This window comes from Brachyistius frenatus, unplaced genomic scaffold (genome assembly GCF_029030835.1).
Source record: "Brachyistius frenatus isolate BFR_SWC_R1_liver_20210118 unplaced genomic scaffold, ASM2903083v1 Contig_339, whole genome shotgun sequence".
NCBI classification, from domain to species: Eukaryota; Metazoa; Chordata; class Actinopteri; family Embiotocidae; genus Brachyistius; species Brachyistius frenatus.
The window spans coordinates 23783-39594 of NW_027210938.1; the positions used below are offsets into that span (position 1 = coordinate 23783).

Below are 15812 nucleotides of genomic sequence, written 5' to 3' on the forward strand. Positions count from 1 at the left end.
CAATAAAACTGAAACCTAACGGTAAAAATATTTGAATTATGTCGAGTCTAATGTTTGACGTTACAATTGTCACTTTTTAAAAACTCACATTTCGGAAGTACAAACGTAAAAATGAGTTAGTAAAAATAAAAAAAATGTAAAATATTGACCAGTTTGAAATTTGAGGAAAGATCACAAATAATTTATATTAAAAAAAAGCTCCTATACTATTAAATTCATTTTTGCTCCCCACATTTTGGATCAGAACTCTTCGTATAAAAGCTGGAATAAAACTCCTCAAAGCGTCACTTTATAATTTTCCATTTGACTCACATTTCAGACAAACGGCGTCCTATGTCAAACTGCTTTTGTCCTCGAGTAATGCTTTAACTCATCTTTAATATAATCTATAATCATATATTTCTATTTTCCATAATATGCTTGATGTGCGTCTGTTTCACTCAAGATAATACAATGATTTTTTTATTTTTTTATATTAGCAAATATTCAAGAGCAAAACATTCTTGAACGTCTCGTCATATACTTCTAAAAGAGAGACAAAATAAATTAAATCAGTTTCTTTTTGTACATACTTACATGATATGAATTTGTGTGTTGTTTGGCTTCATTTGAAGCTGCTAGTTTGTACGGAAAAATAAACAGTTTAAAGGCTGCAGCTGTTATTGTATGAAAGTTAGCACATTGATTTCCCGCTCAGATGGGACGGTTGGTTTAGAAAATAATGTCGAAAAAAAAAAAAAGCTTCAAAAAAAATAATGAAACAAACGTACCTCATGGTAAAATTGAAGGACGGCTGCGATACCTCACTCAGACCCCGCCCTCGTATCAAAACATATCTGGTACTTTGTGATGGTTGATATTGTAAAAACTCAAAATATCATTTTTGCTACAGTTTGTTTCGTTTTCATGTATATATCATTTTCAAAAAAATAGCCAAAACTTTTCCGAGGACATGTAAAAAAAAAAAAAAAAAAAAAAAACAAGCAACTAGCAAACAATTAACAGGAAAATATAGAGTGAGCCACACGTAGTTTTAAAAGCCAGAATCTTTGCTACGTTAACGATTGTCCTCTACCGCCTCCTGGCTGCAAGATTGCCACTTTTTCGGTAAACAGTCGGCACAAAACGGGCGACTTTCTCTCCCTGGAAGGAGGTGGCGTCCCTTCCTCTCAGGCCGAGTACAAATCTCACTCTCCGAACTGAAACCACAGCCCTGAACACGAATGACCTGAATACCACCACTCAATTTTTTTGGGAGCTAGCTTGGGAGTAAGCGCTGCCTGAGAGACTAAATTCAGGGCCAAAAAAAAAACCAACCAAGTCAAGACGTCCTCCCCCTCCCTCCCTCCCTCCCTCCCTCCCTCCCTCCCCCGTGCCAGAAACTCAGCCTCGGACTCCGGTTTTATTCTTTTCAGCCTCAGGACCTTAAGTGTCTTTGCGTCCCCCCTCCCCCCCCCTCTCCCTCCCCTCCCCCCGAACGATTGTCCGCCCACCGGGGGGCGCTACATGTTGTAGGCCACGTAGATGGGGTCCAGCTGGTCGGCGAGGAAGCCGTCGCGCAGGTGCATGCGCTGCTTCTCGCCGCGGGAGTTGATGGGGATGACGCCGATGTCGACCACCACCACCACGCCCACGATCAGGTAGTGTTCCTCCAGCACCACGTTGGTGACCAGCGGCACCAAGTCCAGGGCCTCCTGCTCCGAGCCGTCCAGCTCCACCACCACCACCAGCAGGTTGGTCCACGTGAACACCGCGCTGGAGGCACCGAACAGAGAAACCACATACAGGGTTGTTGGGTTTTTTTTAGTAGCTGCTCGTTTTAAAAAAGTGTGAGCGCTAAAAATATAGTGGTGATATTTGTGTTCTTAAATAGCGTTGCGAAAAATTACTCATCGGCAAATTTAACACCTCTTTCGGTAATGCTTTACTTTACGGGTCGGTATATTCAAAGCATCCTGTTGAGAAGACATTTCATGTGGCTCTGGTTGCAGGTGAAATAGTGTTCAAATACTGCGCTTTTCAGTTGATTGATTACAATTGAAAGTGTTACCAAAAATGTGTGTTTAGTTCACGTACAGGAAGTCAAAATAAAAGGGTTCAATTTGACAAACAGAAAGTGAAGGCAAAGTTTGATGTTTTTCAATTAAAAACAGCAATTTCACATCCTTTTTGACTTATTAATACAAAATCTTAGCAAAAAATATCCAAACTTTGTAAAAACTATGGCAAATAAATAAACAGCACCTAAAAAGCTTTAAAGCAAAACTTGCCCAGGAAGTTCACTACAACCTTTTAATCTGGGAAAAGTCATTGATTCGTTTTACATTGATTCGGCTAATATGGTGTCCAAAATGGCTTGAATGCTGCAACTAAGATTGATCGTAGTCTGGAAAACCCTGAACTAGAAGCCAAAGGACAATTTTCCCTGAACCTGGGCTGACAGGTTAATTTAGTTCTTTCGTTCATGCTTTCCAGCTCCGCAATTAAACTCTCGTAAACAAATCAGTCTATTTTTAGTCACCTGTTTATATTGGGATGGTTTGTTGCAGCCAAAAACTTTTTGTTTTGTTTTTGTGTTGTCAATGTGGTACTGTAGTTGTAGTTGTTGTTGTTGTTGTTGTGTGTGTTTCATCACCACTCTGTGATGCTCTTGTGCGTCCTGATGACGGAGGTCTCGATGTCGATGGGGTGGTAGCGCATCCCTCGCAGCTCCATGGCTTCCTCCAGCGCTCCGACCACATACAGGGCGTCGTGACGCTCTACGCACGCACACGCACACGCACACACACACACACACACACACACACACACACACACACACACACACACACACACACACACACACACACACACACACACGCACACACAAACTTGAGTTTTTCTGACAGTAACGTTTCTTTTTGGAGAAATGTTTTTACAACGTTAAATATTTTCTGTCATAGAAGTTTCCTACATTTAAAAAAACAAACAAACAAACAAACCCAGAATTCGTTTGGTTGAGTCGTTCAGACTCTTTAAAAAAAAAAATAAATCTTTAAAGTTATATTTGTGGTTATTTTTTGCCTCATATCTTTCTATATTCATTTTTTGTGATGGGGCCTCACAGCCAAAGAATTTTCACACAATTGTACGACTTGACTGACAAATAAACATCCTGAATTTAAAGGAGCAGTCTGTTGGATTTAGTGCCATCTAGTGGTGAAGTTGCAGATTGCAAAAAACCCCCACTAAAGGGCGAGCTCGTGTTTGGTTTGTCCCCTCTGGGCTCCTGTAGAAACTGTAACACTAACAATAAGCTTTAACGTTAGTCTCATGTTAACTTCTAATTCATAATCGCTTTATTTATGTCTGAAGTGACGGGCTGCTGAGTTTGGAGGTCGTCTCCCTCGGTGTGGATTTGAAATCTGAAACTGGGTCAAAGGTCAAAGGTCGTACATTTAAAACAAGGCTGCCGTTGCAGAATAAAGTTTCTGTCTAAGATTTACATGATGTGCTCTGTATATCTGAACAGTCTCTGTTCATCATTATACAAAAATAAACATGCATCTTTTTCAAAACTGTAACGATGAAATAGTTTGTTGTTGCGATTTTACACTAATTAAAACATACTTATGAATATTATATTGTAGTCCTTCCCTTAAATCCTTCTAAATCCCGCACCCTGCTCCTTTATGCAACTCATTTACTACCAAAATTCCCCGTCTGAACATCTGACTACCGTTTCATTCAGTTATAAATAAGTAACATTTCAGTTTCGCCCCAGATTTAGAGGACTGAGCTCTCAGAGCTGCAGAGAGAAAAACCCCGTTGATAAAAAAGTCTTTCACCTCCGCTGGCGTCGGTCAGTTCGGTCCGGCGCAGGAAGCCCAGGTATCCGGTCCGAGCCCAGACGGTTTGCGTGTCTCCGAAGCTCAGTCTGGAGTTGAAGTGGTCCGACTGCAGCGCCTCGTCGCCGTAGACGGTGAAGTAGCCGCTGGCGTTGTGGCCGCTGTGCACCCAGATCTGCAAACGCACGTCCAGACATTACAGACAATCAGGTACCTACTGACGCAAAAATGATCAAGTGTTATGTTCATTAATACTGGGGGATAATTATTCTTTTCATTTTGAATTGCTTTTATCTATAAACTGTCAGTTTAGAGGACAATCCTCATCATTTTGTAAACATCGGGGAGCTAAGTTCGTTCTTTTAGTTTTAATGAACACTTAGAGATGCGATAATCAGCAGTGAATATTCATGTTCTGACAAACCTCTCCCAGGTGCGACTCTCCCATTGGTCCCTTGGTCTCCGGGTTGGCGATGATGATCCGGACCCCCGGCAGGATCTGCTCGAGGAGGGAGGAAGATGAATCGGAGAAAAACAACATATTTATAATATCATATCATATTTTTTAAAGAAGAAGAAGAAGAAGAAGAAGTTCCCACCTTGCCGGACTCCATCAGCGGCAGACTGTGTGGCGACCCCCTCTCGACTAGTCTGACCCTGCGGAGCGAAGCGACATCACACCATGAAAGAAAACGATCTGACAACAAAACAATCACTCAGACAAGTGCAGTAAGTGCAAAGTATTTACTGAAGGAACAGACAATTTGGAGACTTTATCTCGCAATTACAAGGTTAAAGATAATTATGAATCAACGCCATTTCTTTTAATGATGAGAAAAAACTATCTCAAGTATTTTGGTTATTCAATTTAATTCCATCTATATACAATTATATATATAAATGAATATATTATATATATATATGGACTTATTTTCCAAAATGTGAACAAACAGTCTAAAAACCAGACGTAACCTGCAGCACAATTTCATCCCCATTCAGAAGTTGCTTGAGAAACGCTCCATTTTAAGTAACAAATAACAGTAACAAATGCAAACATAAAAACGTACTTCAACTGTCAACAGATTCATATCCTACATAGATAAATATAATATAAAAAGTTGTTTTTTTAATGTATTTTTTGAGTAGTGTATTCATTTTATTTTATAACTTTTTTTTCTCCCTTTGGGGAATAAAAGAAGACGCGAGTTCACCAAATACTGGTTCCTTCTCCTCTCAGGACTATTTCATATTTCAACATTGAATTTCCCTTTGACACATTCGTATTATTCCCATCTTCTCTGCTGTGATTGCAGCTCAAGAGAACTTTAACAGGACGTTTCCGGGGAACCGATCTGGGAACTCTCCATTTTTTTTTGCAGTGATATCGAATTTTCCGCGAGTCTCTGCCGAGAGATTTAACTCCCCGAATTAAATTTGAGATGAAATAAAGAGGAGAATGCGGAACAACAGAAATCCTCCTGACCACCAAAAAAAAAAAAATATAAAGCGACAGATGCGGTTTGTCAGATTACAAACAAGCAACATGGAGAGTCTCTGGTAGGAGCAGTCCTGCTGAAATCAACAGTGATTACATGTAATCATGCACGCTGACGGTTATATTTAGTCCCAGCGGGGCTGCACAGCCTCGCTGGGACTTCTCTGGATGAGAATCTGCAGACACCATAATGACAGTCTGGAAACTTCGGGGAGCGGTAACGACTCCTGACAAGTTTAAATTTACATTTTACAGTTGGGGCTGGTGTCGGCCTGAGCCGAGGTGTTGCTCCTTTAATCCCCACGGGACCACCTTGTCAGGAGAGATTTGAATAACTCCTCGTGTCGCTCGTTATCCCGGAGTCGTTGTCCATCTCCGTCGCCTGGAAACTGACAGCGTTTCACCACCTCCAGACATGAACTCTGACAGTAATGTTGAGCCCTAGCGGCGATTTCCAAACCGCTAGCTGGTTCATTAAAGTCACACTTTGTCTCCCCGCTGAAAGCCCCCCCCACCCCAAAAAAACAAAAAACAAATTCAGGAGCTGCTGACTCAGCACGAGATGCGACTCCGACTGGGTTTCGACGGGTTTGTAAAAGTTCGTGTTTGTCAGACGGGATGTGGAGAGGAGGTGAAAGCGTCACGTTGTTTTTTGGAGAAACTTTCCAGCTTCTCATTACACTCCTACTTTTTAACTTCACAGCGCTCCGGGGCTGTAGAGGACATGTCTGGCACGAGAATAGAAATCTTTATTTATGCGGCGTGTTTGCTGAGCTGCCCAGCAGGGGGCCGCAGCAGGACGGAGATCCCACAGGACCGAACCCAGGAGTTTAGAAACACACTATATATATTTAATGTCTGCGTGAGAGCGGATTCCAGAAACAGACTCGATGTGAGATGAAATTTTGCGCCGAGAAAATAAAATACACCGGGAGGTTTATTACTGGACCAAGCGTGCAACTTTAAAGGTAAAAAAAAACAACCCTTTTTGATCAATCTTCGTATCATTAACAATTTAACCGATGACTAATTGTCGTACAAATAATGGAGGTTAATGATTTAATTGTCTTTTTGTGTTCATTTTATGTTACTATTATAGAAAAAAAAAACTAATCATAGTTTACTGATACACATATTTCATCTTATGGAGAAGAACAGCCGTGAATTGGCATTTAACATTAGAACATATGAATAAAAAATAACATTTCTGTTTGCCTTTTTAAAACATAAATATGAAGCTAAATATGTAACGCCTACGACTTTTATATAAAAGAAATGACTGACTATGAAAGATACCAACATTCAAAATGAAATATGTGCTATGGAGGTGCTAAAACTCCTCGTGCCATTAAACCACAAAAGAAGAAGAAGAAGAAGAAGAAGAAGAAGAAGAAGAAGAAGAAGAAGAAGAAGAAGAAGAAGAAGAAGAAGAAGAAAAGGATGAGATGGAAAAAACGACTTAAATACAGAGATTAAATGTGACTTTCTGTTATATTTCATACGGATGAATGTAATATCTCTAATGAAACATATGGCCTCAAACTATTGTAAAGTTAATCCCAAAGTTGTCGTGGTTTTAAGCAGCTGCTTCAATTCGTTTAATTCTGTCGTGAACTGAGAAGATGGATGACGGCGATGAGAAGTAAAGATGATTATTGACATGTTTAATAAATGGTGGGAGAAGAGCCTCGTTTTTTGTTTTTTGTTTTTAATCAGCCTGATATCTGATATCGATAATTGGGAGAAAAAAAGAAAAAAAAGACTTAAAAACAAATGATTTAATGACTGAGCTTTCTTCGTTTTGGACTTATTCCATCAGGAAAAGTAATCTTAAGTTTCTCATTCTTTGATACGATAAATGATAAATAAAGCGTTAACTCACCTGTCGTGTCGCAGCGCCCTCATGTCGACAAACACGGTGGTGGGGTCGGGTCCCGAGGTGCCCTGAGGAAACACCGGCGACGGCACAGTTAGCCACGACCATCGTTTACAGAAAATACGACTACGGCTACTTCTACTCGGACCGGGCCGCGGCGGGAAGCTACTCCTCTCGTGCATTAGTGCCGACAAGAGACCAAAGCTTTTTCTTTTTTGACCTCCACAGCCAGAGGAAAGTCAAAGCTTTGGGTTTGAGAACAAAGGTGGGAATCCCAAAAGCTCTACGGCATTTATTAAATTAAATTTATTAAAGGAAATGATCAAAATAACACAGAAGATATCCCCCCCAAAAAACGTGTTAAATCAGATTCTAGTTGATTGACATGCAAACGAAACGTCACAATTAAAAGTGCTTTGAAGAGGAAAGAGAAAAAGGTGGGAAAGTGAAGAGTGATGACGCCCTGAGAAGAAAAACACATACACCAATATCAAATATCCATGATTTTGATTTACATCTCTTATATCTCTGTTAGTTTATGATCGTTTATAAGTGCTGAAACTCGTGAGTGAAATTTTTAGGGAAGAAAAATCAAGACAAGAGAAAAAGAAAAGAGATCCGACCCCTCTCTTCCTCCACCATCCCTCCGTTATCCACAAAGAGCCCGACGCCGGACACACAGCTGCATGCTGGGAGTCGAAAGGTCCAACCCCGCCCCCCCCACCCCCCGAAAAAGGCTGAAAAACCCAGCGTCTCCAAGGAGAAAGTGATCACAGGCGGTTTGAAACTCCGCCCAGAAGAAGAACTTTAATTAAGTGATTTATTCGCATTTGATTGGAACAAACAGACCAAAGGTGAAGATATGTTTTCCATTTCTTTTGACACTGGAATCTTTTATAAAAGCGCGGTTACACCAGAAAAAACGCAGACGGAAATTCAGCCGTGCTGGCTAGCGAGCTACTGTGGCTAATAAGCTAGTTGCTAACACGCTTTAAAAAATATAGTAAAACCGAAAGCCTGAAAGCGGAATAAGTCCGTTGGAGTCCGAAGTGACCATATTTGGACGGAGCTGTGGGAGGAGCGAGATCTGACTCGATCTGATTGGGAACCCGGGGAAACTACGCCCCGCCCACTGATAGCGGAAACCTGACTGCACCACAGGCCTGTCAATCAAACAGACACCCCGCCAATAATGCTGCTTTTTGAGGCCTAATATCTAATAAACGACTGGATTATTTTCAGATAAACCGCCAGAAAACTATAAAGGAGGCGTGACTTTGGTGAACGACACCAAGTTGACACGTGGAAAATTTTGTGTTGACTTTATATTTCATTGGAGAAGTTGAATGGGAGTCTATGGAGCCGGCGCATATAGACGCCGACCCCTAGTGGTGGCCCTCGGTGGTATTGCAGTTTAAGGCACTTTCGCATTGGCCTCAATTTTCAGATCTGGAAGTTATGTCCTTTTAGATACAGTCTTTTGTTGTTGTTGTGGAGTTCCTCTATTGACCTTGATGCCAGCACAAGCTAGCCGCTATAGCGTTGCCATGGTAAGTTATCCTGCAGGAAATGATGTAATGTTGGAGGAATATTTCCAGTGCAAAGTTTTTAGGGTATTTTTTGGGGTTTCCCAGAATGCTCTTCTTAAAGTCATTTATTCGTCACACTTGGATGCGTTAACGAATAAATGACATGAAAATGTGAAAAGTACGCATTAAAAGTACGTAAACCAGCAGCGACGCGAATTTGCGATGATTGTTCCCAAAAAAAAAAAAAATATATATATATATATATATATATATATATATATATATATAGGTGCAATATTTAAGATCTGACATTTCAGTGGTACTTTAAAGTTTGATCGAAAGCCAGCTGATGAGTGATGTGCTGACAGGCAGTAGGTGGTGGAGGTGGTGGTGGTGGTGGTTGTTGGGCGGGGGAGGGGGTGAGGTTGATGGTGGTTCCCTACCTGGTCGGCAAGCTTTCCCAGCCTGTGAGGCTACAGCAGCGAAGAGGGGGCGGAGGAGGAGGAGGAGGAGGAAAGTGAAGGGGGCAGAGGAGGAAGTAAAGAAGGAGGGAGGGCGGAGACAAAACCAAGGATGAGAAATGTGGGCGGGGTTATGCACAAAAACAAGAAAGGGAAGAGGGAGGAAAACACGTCAAAATGGAAAAACTCAAAAGAAACAAAAAAAAAAAAGTCAGAGCAGAAAAGATTGTTCAGCCAAATGTTAGTTTGGTCGTTTTAAAGCCGCTTGTTAAAAGGATTTAGGAAAATTATTCCACATACTGTTGAAAGTCTGTTAACTAATCGAGTCGTGCAGTTAGAAATCTTAAAATTAAAAGAATAAATTGAGGTAAAAATCTGAAACAATACTTTTATCGGGAATAAAAAAAAACAGGTTTTAATAACAGCACATTTCGATGTGAAACAATCCGAGGTTTGTAAAATCATAGTTGAAATGTAAAAGCGATGATCAGCTTGAGATGGAGGGACGACTCTGAACCTGAAGGACATACAGTAAAAAAAAAAAAAATGAATGTCTCAGGAACTGATCTGATTGGATGAAAGACAGCAGGTTGCAGAGAATGACCCGTGACTTTAACTCTGTTAATATCTGGATTAATGTGTAATTCTTGCACTGATGTGTATATAATATATATTTTTACACTTCAAAGGCAGAAAATGAAAAGTTATCAAATGACCCGAGGAGCCGTGAAAATCTTTCAAGCGATGAACGAAGGTCGTTAAAACGTTCAAATTCACCCAAAAAATATACACAAAACAAAAAGTCAGATATACGAGAAGACTGATACAAGTTTAATCTCTGCGTATAAAGACTGAGTTTAGCCGAGCTAAGCATAAAAACTGGAAGCAGGAGGAAAAGTGAACGGAGACGCCTTCCTGAAACTCCCAACCTGTCTCATATTTGTGGATGTTTTCCGGGGTTCAACTCCTCCCGGAAAATGTAACTTTTTTCCAAATAAAATGATGAAATTTTACACCATTTTTGACCATTTTAATTACAGTAACTAATATTTTCAAAAAGAAATTCAAAAAAGTCTACAGCAGCTAACTGTAACAGAAGCAGGTCGGTTCTTGAGATGCCCTCGGTCTCTGTTAAAAAAAAAAAAGTGAAATGGAAAACCGAGAAGGTGAAAATGTGACGGACCTGCAGGCAGATCGCCAGGTTGACTCTGCAGCCGAAGGAGGTGCTGACGGCTCGAGGGTGGAGTCCCAGATCCTTGAAGAGTTTGGAGAAGGACTGCGTCAGGGCGATGCGGGGACGCTCCTCCGCCACGACCACGCAGGTCCTCACCCGGGACAAGTCCAGACCTCGAGACTGGAGAGGGAAGGGAGGGGAGGGTGGGGAGCGTAGGGAGGGGAGGGTGTGTGTGGGGGGGGGGTGACAAGGTTTGTTGGAGGAAACATCACTTCTGACCCTCGATTCACGGGATTTAAAAAAAAAAAAAAAAAAAAAAAACCGCGAGACAGAAGCCGTCCCCCTCTGACCTTCAGGGAGTCGGTCTGCAGGCCGAGGCCTTTGGTGCACAGCTCCATGACGCTGTAGGAGCAGAAGGTGTCGCGCACTTTGTACTGGCTGACGGCCGACAGCCAGAGAGCCGGGTTCACTTCCAGCTCGGACGGAGGGATGAGGATGGACTGGTGACCTGAGTACACACTGCAAGAGAGAGCCGGACGTTTCTACCAACTCTATACTCTAAATCTAACACAACTTCAAATTGGTGCTTTAATGGATTTTGTTGCCAATAAGCAGAATATAGAATAGAATATATTTTCCCTTGTTTTTTAAATTTTTTTATTTGACAAAAAAATGATGCATTTTTTTCTCAACCATAGACTATTATCATTGCAATATATATTAAAAGTAATATCGAATTAAATAATACAAAAAAATATGTCTACTACATAATCACCAAACGTTGGCAAAATAAAGTTTATAGTGAAGCTACAGTGGTTTTAATGTTATAACGGTAGAGAGAGCAAGAAATGACCGAATTGACAGGAGCCTTTTGTTTGCTTCAAATTATTAGAAATAAAGTGAAACAAATGTTGTTTTAAAGATCGGGAAAAATGTCTGGAGCCATAAAATATGTCAGAATTTTGTATATAAAAAAAACCTCTAAAAGACTTTAAATAAATATAATCCACTAATTCTAACTAAAAACTGAACTTTTCTTCCCTCTTGTGTTGTTTAATCTGTAAATAACACATTTTCCAACATATCTTTTGTATGTTTTGTCTACAAAACTCTCACTTTGTAAAGGAAAGTTATGAAAAACAAACGTGGTCTGAGTGAACACTTAAATATATACTTTTTTTTTTTGCGTCTCACCTGCAAAGGCACCAGAGGACGAAGCCCAGGCCGCAGTACGGGTCGAGGCAGATGGCGACCTCCCTGGACGGGTAGAGCTCACACTGCAGCTTGATGGAGCGGCAGAAGGCACTGGTGGCTGTGTGAGACATCTGCCGGGAGACGGAGACACGACGGACAGATAAAAAAACGTTAAAACAAAGAAAATACAGATTACAGTATTTGGTTTTTTTTCCCGCTGCAACGTCGAGAAACAAATTAGGATTTTAGGTCGGAAAACCTTCGATAAATTCAAGAGTTTCTGAAAGGGCTTCGGGTGCTGACGCAGCAGTGCGGAGATGGCGGGCAATTATTTGACCAAAAACAATGTTTTTTAACGTAATTTGAGACATTATGATATACATTTAAAATTCTGCCATTGAAGTAATAATCCGACTGTTTTTAATGAGTATTTTTGTGCAGTGTGTGTGTGTGTGTGTGTGTGTGTGTGTGTGTGTGTGTGTGTGTGTGTGTGTGTGTGTGTGTGTGATTTTGGAAGACTTCCTTCCTGACTCCACGGCTGGACATTTTTGTTTATAAGTCATTACCTTGACTCCAGCGAGCATGCCGGTGGTGGAGACGCTGAAGTCCAGGTAGGCCAGGGTGTCGGGGTTGGACGGTTTATGCAGCAGAGGAGGTTTCTTCTTTGGCAAATCGTCTTCAAAAAGAAAAAAAAAAGAAAAATCAATCATCGGCACGACGTCATTTCCATTATTTGAAACAGAACTTAAGGAAAAAAAAAATCATTAATTCCCGCAAATAAACAGATAAAACTGTCTATAAACCAACTTCATCTGAAATGATCTCTTTGAAACTGGAATTCAAATATGTCAGTTTTAGCCTCAGTGTGTCAGTAAAAGATATCTGTGTCTGTGTGTGTGTGTGTGTGTGTGTGTGTGTGTGTGTGTGTGTGTGTGTGTGTGTGTGTGTGTGTGTGTGTGTACCTGTGTCCAGGACGGGAGGCCACGACCGGACGTCCACGGCCGCCGAGGCCTCCTTCGACCTCAGCAGCTTGTTGATGACCTGCGTGGTCATCACACACACCGACCGGCTCACCTGCGACGACCAATTAAACGAGGGCATTCAAATATATATATATATTTTTTTTAATCGATCGTTTTAAATCACGCAAATCCAGATGTTCTATTTCTTTATCCCTCAAATTTCGTGATGCGCCCTCTGGTGGAGGCCTCCGGTAAGACGTGGCTAAGAATGTGAACGAATACAATCAGGACTTGTGGTTAAAGGAAGCAAATATATCTCCCATATATCACAACAACAATAACTTTGAAGCATAATTTTGCCCCATTTCTTAACGGCACCGGTTGGATGCAACTTATAAATTAGTCAAACAATCTTTTTTTTATATCCCCGAACAGCATCTTTTCTTTGCGTCCATCTTTTCAGGTGGATTGAAACAGATGAAAGTTTCCCTGCTGAGAATAATCAGTCAATCTTTTTTTAGTCCGATCATTCTTAAAAAGTAAACGCATCCGTCAGCTTTCTCTTAAAAACGGTCCCTCCACTTCAGCGTGAGGACGATGCGACTAGTTACAAGTACAGTAAAATCGCTGACGGTGTTGTTGTTGTTGTTGTTTACCTCCACGATCATCTTGACGGTGGGCAGCGTGGTGGCGATGTTCTGCGGGTGAGGCGGCCGCACCGTGATCGGCACGCAGCCGGCGTAAAGGCAGCCGTAAAACGCCACGATGAGGTCGATGCCTGCAAAGGGAGGAGGGAGATTTAAAAAAAAAAGGGAGGGAGGGGGGAGAGGAAGAGGAGGGAGATTTAAAAAAAAAAAAAGGGAGGGGGGGGAGAGGAAGAGGAGGGAGATTTAAAAAAAAAAAAAAGGGGGGTGGGGGGAGGAAGAGGAGGGAGACAAGAAGGTGATTCAGGATTTTGGAGGAAAAAGAAAAAAAAAAAAAAAATCTTTCTCCACTTTCTCCTATTTACAGTCAGTTCTGGAATTTAATTAAACTGGTGGCTCTACATTTTTACATTTTAATTCAATGAATTCTGAATAAATCAATTCAGTTAAGTTATCGATACGCTGATTGTGGAATAATCAGTGTATTATTTAGCTATAACGAGCTACTATAATAAAAGCTAACAGTTAGCCCGGCGTCTTGGCGCGTGAACAAACTGAACCGGAGAAGTTTGTTCCAACGCCGGCGGAAAGTCGCTGGTTTTCCCGCCGAAAGTGAATAAATCGTCCCGGTCAACGTCACCGCTGACTCGAAGCGGTTTTAACTTTCTGCTAACTGCTAAAAGACATCACTTCCTGCCTGAGACGAGCTGGGAGCTTCAAAATAAAAGCACCAGCATCTCTGCTCACAGTACCCTAACCGTGATTTATTTGAGATTTATTATAACAGTACTTTATTTTGCTTTGCTTGGCTATTTATAAATTGCAATACATATCGAAGCGGCACCAATGTATTGTGACGAGATAAGCTAAAGGCGCGCTGGGTCGGATCAGCTTTTATTTTGAAAACTGAATGAATTTATAGATATTGGCGTGTTAGACATGAGGCGAGCGAGCTGTTGTGTTGTGTTGTGTTGTTGTGTTGTTTACCCGGAGGGTAGACCAGTGCGACGTGGTCTCCGTCCTGCAGGTGGCCCCGTTCACCCAGCATGGCGGCAATCTTCTCTGCTCTCTTGTGCAGCTGAACACAAGTCAGAGAGCTGGCTATCGTACCCTGGAGGAGGTCACACACACACACACACACACACACACACACACACACACACACACACACACACACACACACACACACACACACACACACACACACACACACACACACACACACACAGCAGCGGATGATTGACACGTTCAATCAGCGATGTGTATCAGCAGACGTCATGTCAGATTTTCCGCTGCAGCATCTCGGCGCCGGACAGCTGTAAGCAAACCAGCTGTTCGTATTGTCATCATGCAAACAAACCAAACGGGTCACACGCGACCTGTTCACACGATCTCACGTTCAAACTGCATCATGAGAACCATTTCTATTCTTTCTTCAACCAACACTGGAAATAAAGCTGATTTTGCAGCATAAAAAAGAAAAAAGGGGAAATCCTGGCAACTATAAATTTCAAAATACACAGATTTGTTTGTTTGCTGCACTTGTTTTATGTTTAAACCTCGACAGGACCTCACTGCTGACCTCCCGTTCAAAAGCAATACAAGTTGTAAACAGGTAGACAATATTTGGTGGATATCTCCATGTACAGTGTGTGTGTGTGTGTGTGTGTGTGTGTGTGTGTGTGTGTGTGTGTGTGTGTGTGTGTGTGTGTGTGTGTGTGTGTGTGTGTTACCCTGGAGTTGAGGAGTGTGTACAGGACGTGGTCTGGAGTGGTCTGGGCTCTCCACTGTAACACCTCAGACAGGAAGAGGAACTGAAAGACACAAACAGTCCAAAATAATTATAATATAAATACCTCATTTGATTATACTGAATCATATCGACACCGGGAACAGAGCTGCAAACACCGCGGGAGGAGTCACACTGTTAAAAATGACATCAGTTCATCGACCCACCGCAGCGCAGACACCGACCCTCTCAAACCCGCCGGAATATTTCAATAATCGGAGCCTCAACCGACAGGATCGGGTCGGGTCTGACGGCTCAAGTTGTCAATTACAAACTCGAGAATTCAGACATTTACAAACACGTCGTACATTTTTGACAGCCGGAGCGTTAAAATGAGGCTGAAATGAGCAAAGATGTCTCGGCGTGTTAAACACCAGCTGCTTCCACTGCTCTCTTCTCCTGTTTCTGTACGTTTTCACGTGTTTATGTACTCGGTTTGATGCGCGTGTTCATTTGCATATAGAGCGGAGAAGTGAGGTCACTCGAGAGGCATGTTGATGCCACGTCTGAACAGGATCAGAGAAAACATGCTGAGCACGTTAATATACTTCCTTGTGTGCTTTGAACAAGTTAAAATTCTGCAGAAAACCTTATTTCTTCTTGATGGAAACTTATTACACGTCTCTTTGTACGCGTTAAGACAATTCTCGGTTGTTTCCTCTGATAATATTTCAGAAAATGACCTGCAGCTTTAAAAGGACTCGGTGCAGACTGACCCCTTTAAAATGCAACAGACAAACAGACTTTAACCAACTTTTTTTTCTCCAGTTCAGTGAACCTTAACAGATTTACAGATGGTAAAAATCAGAAATTTAAGAAATGATTAACTCGAACCTCAAACTTCCATTTTTAAATGAAAAA

At 41.6% G+C, this 15812-nt stretch overlaps 1 protein-coding gene across 6 annotated transcripts in view; it reads right to left on the reverse strand.

The window, feature by feature from the left end:
* Positions 1-1387: 1387 nt before the first annotated feature.
* The window catches only part of LOC138635908 (disco-interacting protein 2 homolog C), a 136709-nt gene continuing 122284 nt past the window's right edge, over positions 1388-15812 (reverse strand). For 2 of the 6 annotated variants that reach the window (XM_069723625.1, XM_069723629.1), the window contains exons 24-38: positions 14896-14976; positions 14150-14273; positions 13175-13296; positions 12519-12630; positions 12123-12232; positions 11557-11687; positions 10713-10881; positions 10372-10542; positions 9171-9200; positions 7205-7266; positions 4427-4484; positions 4252-4326; positions 3828-4002; positions 2636-2759; positions 1389-1755 (exon numbers count right to left, since the gene is read on the reverse strand). In XM_069723625.1, the coding sequence (XP_069579726.1) occupies positions 1503-1755; positions 2636-2759; positions 3828-4002; positions 4252-4326; positions 4427-4484; positions 7205-7266; positions 9171-9200; positions 10372-10542; positions 10713-10881; positions 11557-11687; positions 12123-12232; positions 12519-12630; positions 13175-13296; positions 14150-14273; positions 14896-14976 (1797 nt within the window). In that variant the 3' untranslated portion in view covers positions 1389-1502. Of the gene's footprint in view, positions 1756-2635; positions 2760-3827; positions 4003-4251; positions 4327-4426; positions 4485-7204; positions 7267-9170; positions 9201-10371; positions 10543-10712; positions 10882-11556; positions 11688-12122; positions 12233-12518; positions 12631-13174; positions 13297-14149; positions 14274-14895; positions 14977-15812 lie in introns of all 6 variants that reach the window. The other 4 variants (XM_069723630.1, XM_069723626.1, XM_069723627.1 and 1 more) reach the window with 4 other exon arrangements.